General features: G+C 46.9%; 1 protein-coding gene across 2 annotated transcripts; it reads right to left on the reverse strand.

The window, feature by feature from the left end:
• Window positions 1-98: 98 nt before the first annotated feature.
• ANKRD34B (ankyrin repeat domain 34B) lies at window positions 99-5,568 on the reverse strand. Of its 2 annotated transcripts, XM_071731129.1 has the most exons (3): window positions 4,550-5,568; window positions 3,065-3,186; window positions 99-2,587 (listed from the first exon to the last, which is right to left on the reverse strand). In XM_071731129.1, the coding sequence occupies exons 2-3, from the start codon at window positions 3,078-3,080 to the stop codon at window positions 981-983; spliced, it is 1,623 nt and encodes a 540-aa protein (XP_071587230.1). In that variant the 5' UTR covers window positions 3,081-3,186; window positions 4,550-5,568; the 3' UTR covers window positions 99-980. The 2 variants fall into 2 exon arrangements, with proteins under 2 accessions (XP_071587230.1, XP_071587229.1); XM_071731128.1 differs by having other exon boundaries at window positions 3,065-5,568.
• Between the last annotated feature and the right edge of the window lie 5,766 nt (window positions 5,569-11,334).

Raw genomic sequence — 11,334 nt, forward strand, 5'->3', positions numbered from 1 at the left:
GTGTGTCACACAGATTTCCAGTGGCAGCAAGGCATCTGGGGCTGTTCAGTCTGGAGAAGAGGAGGCTCAGAGACCTCTACAACTCCCTGAAAGGAGGTTGGAGCCGGGAGGGGTTGGTCTCTTTTCCCAGGCAACTCTCAGCAAGACAAGAGGGCACGGTCTCAAGTTGTGCCAGTGGAGGTTTAGGTTGGACATTAGAAAGAATTTCTTTACCGAGAGGGTGATCAGACATTGGAATGGGCTGCCCAGGGAAGTGGTGGATTCTCCATCCCTGGAGATATTTCAAAAGAGCCTGGATGTGGCACTCAGTGCCATGGGCTGGGAACTGCAGCGGGAGTGGATCAAGGGTTGGACTTGATGATCTCTGAGGTCCCTTCCAACCCAGCCCATTCTATGATTGATTCTATGATTCTATGATCTAGAGCAGGCTCACTCTTCAGCAGCTGTGGCCTGGCTATAGCTGTGTGTACAAGGCTGCACTGATACATGGATTTTATTGACGTTGTGTGCTGTCCACTTATGTACAGAGAAGACACTGCTGATGTGCAGCAGCCACTGCCCTCACTTCATGCACAATGGTTGTGCCTGAGGTTTCTGGATATTGCACAACTCAGAGTCTGTTGTCCAGCGTGACAGTCAAATGTTTCCAGATATGATGTCTAGAGTAGAGAGAGAGTACATGATTGGGAAAACCTTGCAGGGATACTGTTTACAACCTAAAATGAGAACTATGGTGCCTAAGACCCTTCGAAGGTTCAGCCTATTGAAAATGTTATTAAAACAGTACAGTAAATATCCCCAGTTTGCAGAAAGCAGCATCATTAGTTAACCACAACTTTTCATGTAGTCTAAGCTATTAAATTAATTTCAAGGCAAAGAGTTTTATGTGATGTGTACCTTTATACTCATGCAGTGCAGTAAATAGGTAACTATGGTAAAGATTTTGTAACTATTTACAAACTCTTTACTTTTATCCCCTGTTAAAAATTCAGTAATTGCTTAATCTGCTCATTTTGTAAGGACTGCCTCCTTTGCAGCATTTTTGTATTTTTGGTCTCCTTGGACTCCTTGGGGAAAGCAGGTGCTGTTGGTGGTAAGTGGTTTTTTTCACAAGAAATCACCCCAGAAAACCTGTTTATGAAAACTCCATTATTTGGAGCAGGAGGCTGAGGTTTCAGTGGTGGAAGAAAACCTGGTCTTGTCTGAGCAGCATGATTCAGTGATAAAGCTCCTGAGCCCTGTCTTTGTAGAACAGATGGATTTCCCCTGCTCAGGGTAATAGGAGGCAAGTTCTCCACTGCTCGTCTAGAATTTGAACGCAAAGAATGGGCTGGAGAATGAACTTTCTTCTTTTGTGTCACTGATTTTCTATCTTCTGCAGTTATCTGGGAATCAGAGCTGTAGTGATTTGCTCCAATATTTCTTCTCTGGATAATGCTGCTGAGGTTTGAAAGGAAGTTGATTTGTTCCAAACTGGTATCCTTACCTCTAGGAATCACACTGGGTTTATGTTTCTCTTTAGCAGAAGGAATCCAAGAATTCCTCTCATCATGTGGTAATTTCTTTGGTGCAGGTTGATCCAAGGTTTTCAATAAACGGGCTCTGTCTTTTATGTCAATACTTGGGTTCTTGGTGATTAATTTCTTCCACAAGGAAAAGCCATTGATTTTAAAAGAGAGCTTTTCCTCTGCAGTGACACCTGGAGGGTTGTCTTGTGAAGAGGCAATTCTCTTCTGGTTTAACACTGATGGAGACCTCTTCGCCCAAGGCTCAGCCTGTAGCCTCTGGACTTGTGCCATCTTGGGCCCTACTTTTGTTGAGCTGCGTTTTCTTGTTGGTGACGCTGCCTGAGATGGCCTTTCCACCCTTCTTGGAAGATGCAGCTCTTTAAAGCTGAAGAGTCCTTCTTGAGTTCCCTTTGAACTTGAAAGTGGGGATGGGGATATTTTCAGTTTAATACCTGAGGGGGAAGTGCAGGTGGCTGAGGAACAGCACCCCTCGAGGTCTGCAGGAAGAGTATTTATGTACTCCCTTGTTTTCTGCCTTCCCAACGGGGACACCTCTGTGGTGATGATGATGACTTCTTTCCCTTGTTCCTTGCAGGCATTAAGTAGAATTTTCAGGGTCTCTATGTCTTCGTTGTTTAATGCATACACAAGTGCAGAGCGACAGGTGTGATCTTGCAGGCTTGGGTCAGCTCCACTTTTCAGGAGCAGAGACACCACTTCAGGGCCTGCTTTTTCCTGACAAGCATGAATCAAGGCTGTCTTCCCAGATGTGTCCTGGATGTTGGGATCAGCACTGTTTTCCAGCAGGTATTTAACCATCTTTGCCTTGCTGACACTCTGGGGATCCGAATGTTTTGTCCTGCAGGCAATCATCAGAGGGGTTTCACCTCTTTCATTGCTCTCATTGACGTAGGCACCGCCCTCCAGCAAGAGTCTGGTGAGGCGGAGGCGTCTCTGATAAACGGCTCTGATAAGGGAGGTCCCCTCAGTGGGCGGCTCCGCCGGTTCGGTCATGGCTCTTCCCCGACACCTTCCTGGTAGTTGACAAGAACAACTGTCCCCAGAGAAATCAAAGAACTCTTCCCCCAGGAAAAGAAAAAAGAACATTTTACTTCATCAATTGCTCCTGCAAATACCCCAGTGCTTTGTGAAGAGTATGAAGAGAAATAAAAAAAAAAAAAAAAAAAAAAAAAAAAAAAAAAAAATCCCTCTCTCCTAGATTTCAAGAAATGCATTAAAAGTTAAAATAATACTTGGATATCATTGTATTATCTACGGATGCATGAAGTATGGTTGACACTTTTGTGAGTTTTGTTGCTTGTTTTTGGTTTTTTTTCTGGGCAGCTCTCCCTTTTGTCACACTCTTATTCTTTCCCATAATATAACAGTGCTAAACATCTAGAAATCAATGAGAAGAAGAAAGTTTATGAGTCTTAATAAGTAAAAAAGGAAGTATAGTAAAACACTTTTTTCTCTCAGAAGAAACTTAACATGGTGAAAAAAATAAATATTAATACATTTTGTTAAAAACAATTACATTTGTGGATTTACACTACCTTCCTTTGAAAACATAGTAAGTGGGATGAATCAGAATGAACGAAGTGATGCACAGACCAGCCCACTCAGTGAGGATCAGTGGGCTGAGAGCAGTCTGGTACCTGGGCAGACAAAACAAGCTCTAAAAGAAAAGAAATGCAGCATCAGAGAAAATCTGGAGGTTTCACACAAAATAAGAGTCTAATGTGGTATAAATAACAAAAGGTCTTGTCTGAATGTACACTTCTATAGATGCAACTAATTCAATTAAATTAATTTTACTTATGTTTTTTGTGTCCTTGTTTAGCCAGCCAAAGCTTGTAGAAAAAATCTTTAGAGGAAAAAATTTCCATATTTAACAGTTGGCAGAACAATATAATTATATTCCTAGACATGACTAGACATAGTTTTGGAAATTGTATTTGTTTATTTACAGTATATTTCTAGAGAAATATAATTTTTAAATTAGTTTAAACCTCCTCATCTACTATGGAAAGCACTAGTAATGTTCTGCTGATTAACTGAAGAACACTAATTTGTGGGTTTCTTTGATATTGGAATTTTACTTTGAATTCCAAAAAGAAAGGATGATATAAATGTAGTTTGTTCCAAAAGTCCAACAAACCAACTCTCTTCTCCCAAGCAACAAGTGACAGAACAAGAGGAAATGGCCTCAAGTTGCACCAGGGGAGGTTTAGATTGGATTTTAGGAAAAAATTTATTCACTGGAAGGCCTGTCAAGCACTGGAACAGGTTGTCCAGGGCAGTGATGGAGTCACCATCTTTAGAGGGATTTAAAAGCTGAGTAGATGTGGAGCTGAGGGACATGGATCTCTGCTGGATTTGGCAGTGCTGGACTTAGGGGTCTTTTCCAACTAAACCAATTCTGTGATCACAGAAGCCCCATCTCCCACTCCACATTTATTTCACTCTGTAGCATCATGGTCTGCAGCTACAGATGCTTTTGAGCAGCTGTTATGTAAAATAACTTACTGACTGAGTGTAAAAACACTTACAGGGCTTCATAAATGCAATGTGTTCATGGAATATTTAACTATAATTCAGTATAGTCCCTGTTTGGTGTAATAACAGTCAGACATAGCATGTGTTAGGTTAAGAAACCTGACAATTTTTGTATATGTTAGGAAAAACAAAAACAAACAAACAAAAAGCTTGCTTTGTTTTGGTTTTCTCCACCCCAGGCCTTAATAAAGCATTTCTTTAAAAGTAATCCAATTGAAATTAAGGATTCATTCCATTACACAGAAGGTACACAATTCAGTAGGGCCTATCTCAGCTTTCACAGATGTGCAAACCATTATTATGAAATGCATATTTTCAAGAAAAGCAATATTTTCAAGATTATTATCATGTCTTTTATAAAAGTACCCAATTAATTTGTGCATTCAAATTTCCAGAAAAAAAAAAAAAAAAACAACAAAACCAAACAAACCAAAACACAACAAAAAAGAAAACAAAAGAGAAATCTATTTTAGAATACATACATGCTGGAATTCTGATTGTGTTCTCCCTTAGTTTTGACCAAGGAAGTCATCAGTGATTTTACATTTCTTTCATACCTATCTGAAGTCCTTCTGACACTTAACTGATGGCTTAAATGATGGCCCATCACACTTGTTACACAACTCTTCGCATCTGTAGAGATACCTTTTATGGCCAAAAGAACATTAAATATCAAAAGACACACAAACAAAGAATTCTTCTTGAGGCCCTGCAGCAGGTCAGTGCTAAAAATGAGACTTTTCTGACATCTGATCTAATTCCTCCCTTTCCTAAAATTCACTGTTTCCATAAGCTTTCCCAGGAGTATTAACATAGGTATTAATTAACATTGCCAGGTACTAATAAGGTTAGAGAAAGGCTAATCTAAGCCAATATTTAATGTTTGGAGTAGATTTTGGAGCCAAGATGTTTCATGAACATGGCCTGGAGAAAGCCCAGAATGCTTTTGTGCAGACAGGTCTGCAGTTCCACTGCAGTGCATCCCAGGACTTGTAGGTACTAATAAATTTAATTTTAAAAACCCAACTAGCCATTGTATCTGCAGGCCAGGGCCCTCAAGACTGCAAAGCAGACTAGCTGAACCCTGGAAGGACCACCAAGATCCATCCCTCTTAGCTATAGGTTGAGCTATACTTTGTAAAGTGGGCAGCATGGGGGCAAGGCAAGGAGTAGAAAGAAATATAAGATGGGGAGTGGAGGGTGGGGGAAATAAATAAAAAAATACTTTGGAATCAGATACAATATGATTAAAAGAAAACGTTGCGGGTTTGTAACTGAAACAATATAATGCAGAATACATTCTTGAGCACTGGATAAAGATGATTTCACCTGGAGAACCTGTTAAGCACAGGAGACCATGCTTGGGGCTGCATCAGCCAAAGACTGACACTGTGGGAACAAAGTGCAACTGGACTTTTACAAGAACCACAGAACCACAGACACTGGCTCTGTGGAAGTACATGTGCCCTGCCCCAAATAAATACCCTGCTCCAAAAAAAAAAAAAAAACAAAAACAAAAAACAAAAAACAAAAAAAAAAACCAAACCCCCCAAAAACCCAGCTTGCTATTTTGAAATTAAGCAGCTTCCCTAAAACATAAATTTATTTGGTAACTCACGATTGATGCTAAACAAATGGAGATTATACAACATTCATAAATCTAATTAATTGTGATGCCAGAACTATTAAATGTATCACTGATATGTCAGAAGTGACACAGCTTCTTTTCAGTGGTGGAGGTAAAATTATGTCAAGACAGCAATTTAAAGAATTGAGAACAACAAAACCTACTGCGTGACACTCAACCATCAACTGGTGTTTCAGATTATCCACAAGTTTCTGGTGATCTTGTACAAATAATATTCCTGGAATACTCCTCTCTAGGAAGAGCTCAATTTTGTTTTCAAAAAGCAATATTGTCCTGGAACACGCTCTGAGATGAAGTAGCAGGAAGCATCTCTTAGTATGAAAATCAATATTTTAAGCCAATAATGATTTGTTTCCCAGAAGCAGACAGACACTGCTGTGGATTTGTGCTCGCCTCTATCTTGAGATCAGGATGGTAAATATGAGAGTCCTATTCTAATGCAGGTCCTGCTGATATTGCAGTAGGAAAAGCCACTAAAACTCAGAAGTTCTAGCACTTCTTCCTTCAACTCATGCTTCTTGATTTGTAAATATCATTTAATTTGTAAAAGAAACACTCATAGTTGTTTGTTAGATCTGAGGAAATAATCACTAACTCAAGGGGGCAAAAGCTCATCAATGTTATGTGCAAACATCAAACTTTTTCACTAAGTAACAGTGCTATGAATGAATGTTCTTGCAATATATTCTTTGCTTTTTCAATGTGAAAGCCAAATTTTCTGCCCTGTGTGCCTCAGTGCTCTCAGGGTTAAACAAACAAGTTTTCATTACAGTGTTGGGAGCTTAAACTTATTTCACTAAGTCATTCTTATCTCTGAAAAAAAAAAAAGATGCATAAACCTTCAAATGTTTCTGTGATTCTTCATGTCCACATTAGCAAGCAAATTTAGTCCAAGGAGAACTCTAATTTCCTACACTATCAGGAACATGGTGAATGTACATGAGAGTAAACTTGTGATTCAAAAAAAAAACCTACTATTCTAACAGAGCCAAAACTTCCTCTCCACCCCCGAAGCTGCCAGAATCTACCCCAATTTTGCAGCCCTGTCTTGTAAAGTGCACACTTCCCATAGAAAACATTGGTCTCTTCAGCCTTGGCATCGTGCAGGATGGGCAGGATCAGCATGTTTCTTACCTGTCTCCTCACTTAGGATCTTTTGAAGGAAGTCTGGAGAAGTTCAAACAGCTCACCAAGTACCTTACAGCTTTTAGTGTCTTTCCCAGTACTCTTCCTCATTTGGAGGTGGCAACAATTACTGCCAGAAAGTGGTAGGAGAATGGTGGAGAGCACCGGGAGAGCAAAGTTTTCACCGAGGCTCTGCTTTAATGTTGCTGCTCATGCCTGTTCCACAGCATCCTGACTTGTACGACTGTGAGGTTTTTTTTTTCCTGAAAGAGATCTGGAAAACAGAACAAAACAAAACAAAACAGGAACAGGCAACTTCTCTACAGAGAAGTTAAGTTACAGAGATCACACCTGAAAAATACAGATGCCAGCCTAGAAGAGTGAGGCTTTTCCCTTCAAAATTCACCGGCGGGGGGGAGAGAACCGCTTTGCTCTCCCTCACCCACCTCAACCTTTCCTCGGCATTCTGCACACCATAACCGCTTCAAGACGGGACACAACCGCCCTTCCCTTCCCTGACAGGACAGGCGAGAGGCACCGGTGTCCGGGAAGCCGAGGGGAGCGGTTTTTACCTCACGGCAGCGTCTCCTCCTCCGGCACCAGGGAAGGGACGGACCTGCGGGTCCTGGGACAGCTCCGGGCGAGGGCAGCGGTCCGACAGACCGCACGGCATTCCCAAGCCCAACTAAATGAAACACCGCAAGAAAACGCGCGACCAAGGGTGCGAGGAAGTTCACCTTGCGCCCTCCACTCTCCGGCTTGCGGGGTTAATTCCCCTCCTCCCCGGCCGATCCTCTCAGGAGGCACCGGCGCGGCAGCGAGAGCGCGAAAACCCTCAGAGAGGCGGCGGTGGGGAACGGGCTCCCCGGCAGCCTCCGTCCCGCCTCGGCGGAGACCGAAGAAGAAGAGCAGCGCCCGTACCCCGCACCTCACCTGCGGCCCCGCCTCACCAGCGCTCCGGGCGGCCCCGGGGCGGAGCGCTCCCCCCCGGGCTCCTGCGAGGAGGGGGAGAGGGGAGGCTCGGAGCTGCCCCTGAGAGCCCTTCACTGCCCCTCAGAGACCTGCGCTGCCCCTGCACTGCCCCTTCGCTGCCCCTGAGAGCCCTCCATTGCCCCTCACTGCCCCTTCACTGCCCCTTCACTGCCCCTGAGAGCCCTCCACTGCCCCTTCACTGCCCCTCACTGCCCCTCAGTGCCCCTTCACTGCCCCTTCACTGCCCCTCACTGCCCCTTCACTGCCCCTCTCACACCCCCTTACACCCCCTCATACCCTCTCACTTCCCCTTCACTGCCCCTCGCTGCTCCTCGTTGCTCCTCTCACACCCCCACACCCCCTCACTGCCCCTCACTGCCCCTTCACTGCCCCTTCACTGTCCCTCACACCCCCTCACACTGCTCCTCACTGCCCCTCTCACTGCCCCCTCACTGCCCCTTCACTGCCCCTTCCCTGCCCCCTCACTGCCCCTCTCTGCCCCTTGACTACCCCTCACTGCCCCCTAGCTGCTCTTCATTGCCCCCTCACTGCCCCCTCACTGCCCCTTCACTGCCCCTCGCTGCTCCTCTCACACCCCCTCACACCCCCTCACTGCCCCTTCACTGCCCCTTCACTGCCCCCTAGCTGCTCTTCATTGCCCACTCACTGCCCCCTCACTGCCCCCACACTGCCCCTCACTGCCCCTTCACACCCCCTCACTGCCCCTCAGAGTCTTTCACTGCCAGTCACTGCACCTCACTGTCCCTCACTGTCCCTCACTGCCCCTCACTGCCCCTTCACTGCCCCTCACTTCCCCTTCACTGCCCCTTCACTGCCCCTCACTGCCCCTCACATTGCCCCTCACTTCCCCTTCACTGCCCCTCACTTCCCCTTCACTGCCCCTCACACCCCCTCACACTGCCCCTCACTTCTCCTTCACTGCCCCTTCACACCCCCTCACTGCCCTTCACTGCCCCTCACTTCCCCTTCACTGCCCCTTCACACCCCCTCACTGCCCCTCACTGCCCCCTCACTGCCCTCTCACTGCCCCCTCACTGCCCCTCATTGCCCCCTCACTGCCCCTCACTGCCCCCTCACTGCCCCTCACTGCCCCCTCACTGCCCCTCAGTCTTTCACTGCCAGTCACTGCACCTCACTGTCCCTCACTGTCCCTCACTGCCCCTTCACTGCCCCTTCACTGTCCCCTAGCTGCTTCTCATTGCCCCCTCACTGCCCCCTCACTGCCCCTCACTGCCCCTTCACTGCCCCTCACTGCCCCTCAGAGCCCTTCACTGCCCCTCACTGCCCCTCAGAGTCTTTCACTGTCAGTCACTGCACCTCACTGTCCCTCACTGTCCCTCACTGCCCCTCACTGCCCCTTCACTTCCCCTTCACTTCCCCTTCACTGCCCCTCACTGCCCCTCACATTGCCCCTCACTTCCCCTTCACTGACCCTTCACTGCCCCTCACTGCCCCTCACTTCCCTTTCACTGCCCCTCACTTCCCCTTCACTGCCCCTCACACCCCCTCACACTGCTCCTCACTTCCCCTTCACTGCCCCTTCACTGCCCCCTCACTGCCCCTCACTGCCCCTCACTTCCCCTTCACTGCCCCTTCACTGCCCCTTCACTGCCCCTCACACCCCCTCACACTGCTCCTCACTGCCCCCTCACTGCCCCCTCACTGCCCCTTCACTGCCCCTCACTTCCCCTTCGCTGCCCCTTCACTGCCCCTCACTTCCCCTTCACTGCCCCTTCACACCCCCTCACTGCCCCTCACTGCCCCTCACACCCCCTCACACTGCTCCTCACTGCCCCCTCACTGCCCCCTCACTGCCCCTTCACTGCCCCTCACTTCCCCTCACTGCCCCTTCACACCCCCTCACTGCCCCTCACACTGCTCCTCACTGCCCCCTCACTGCCCCCTCACTGCCCCTTCACTGCCCCTCACTTCCCCTTCACTGCCCCCTCACTGCCCCCTCACTGCCCCCTCACTGCCCCTTCACTGCCCCTCACTTCCCCTTCACTGCCCCCTCACTGCCCCCTCACTGCCCCCTCACTGCCCCTTCACTGCCCCTCACTTCCCCTTCACTGCCCCCTCACTGCCCCCTCACTGCCCCTCACTGCCCCCTCACTGCCCCTTCACTGCCCCTCACTTCCCCTTCACTGCCCCTCACTGCCCCCTCACTTCCCCTTCACTGCCCCTCACTGCCCCCTCACACCCCCTCACACTGCCCCTCACTGCCCCTCTCACAGTCCCTCACACCCTCTCACATCTCCTGAAACCCCTCTCACAGTCCCTCGAGTCCTCCCACCCCCCTACCCTTCAACATCCCCACCACCTCCATACCTCCTCTACACCCTGACATATCCCCATTCCTACACCCTCTCCCTTCTCACACCCCATACCCTCACACCTATACACCTCTCCATCCCACAGCATCTCCAGTCCTTTGCCTCCTGGTGAAGAGCATGTCCACCATCCTGATTCAGTCATTAATTTAAAGAAGTGACACTAAGGAGAAAAATCGTATTTAGGAAAAAAAATCACATAAAAGAGAGCAAAAGAGACATGCTGAATAAAACCAGGGCTCACATAATAGTGAAACAGTAGAAATTAGAAAAAAACAGACAAAAAACCCCACATCCCAAGTGCTCAACAGCCCATCCTTGAGCACAGGCCTGCATGACAGATGAAAGGGATGGGAAGGAGCACTCCCTACAGCTCCACACAACTTATCTTGGTTACAGCCTTGAGCACTGGCTAGAAAAACATCAGTAATTGGATTCACTGTATGAACATGCCATTAATATGTTGATGAGCTATTATTAGCATACTGGAATACTCACCCTTAGGCTGGAGGGACCCCTACTAACAAAGAGCCCCTTAGTCTCTGAGCTTGCCTGGTGAAATTTTTGGTCCTTGCCACCTTAAGTGGAAGTGAGGAATTAGTTAACCAACCATGGGTTAGAGATAAAGTTCTTTCTCATGATTTTGGGTATAAAAGCAGCACTTGGGATTCAGGAAATCTAGCTTGCTTTGTGGAATACCACCCTGCAGAAACAGGAGTTTCTGCACAGAAATGTATTGTTAGCAAATATCTGACTTCTATGTGTGGACTGGATTATTGCACACCAGGTAATGGGCCCCACTGTCTGGACAACAAACCCATGGGGCAGAGAATAGCAAGGTGTGTTCTTCTGTACCTTCTCATTTCCTTAACATGTAGTGAACAGTAGAAAAAAACCCACCCTCACCACCTCACAGCTTCCCAAGCCAAAGGGGATTGAATTTAATGACATTAAGAGCAACAAGAGGAAAGTGAGCTTGAAGAGGTGCTTCCTCCATGTGTACTCATGTTTTACTCTACAATAATTTCTGGCAGCTTTGGATGGCAAAACTGGCAAAAGGAGAAAGAAAAATCAGATCTCATCTGCTATCTATCAGATCTACCTAATCTATCTCACAAAAAGGCTTCTTCATTATCCAGCTGGTTAGTAACTTACTATGAATTTTTCCTTC

This window comes from Heliangelus exortis, chromosome Z (genome assembly GCF_036169615.1).
Source record: "Heliangelus exortis chromosome Z, bHelExo1.hap1, whole genome shotgun sequence".
NCBI lineage: Eukaryota > Metazoa > Chordata > Aves > Apodiformes > Trochilidae > Heliangelus > Heliangelus exortis.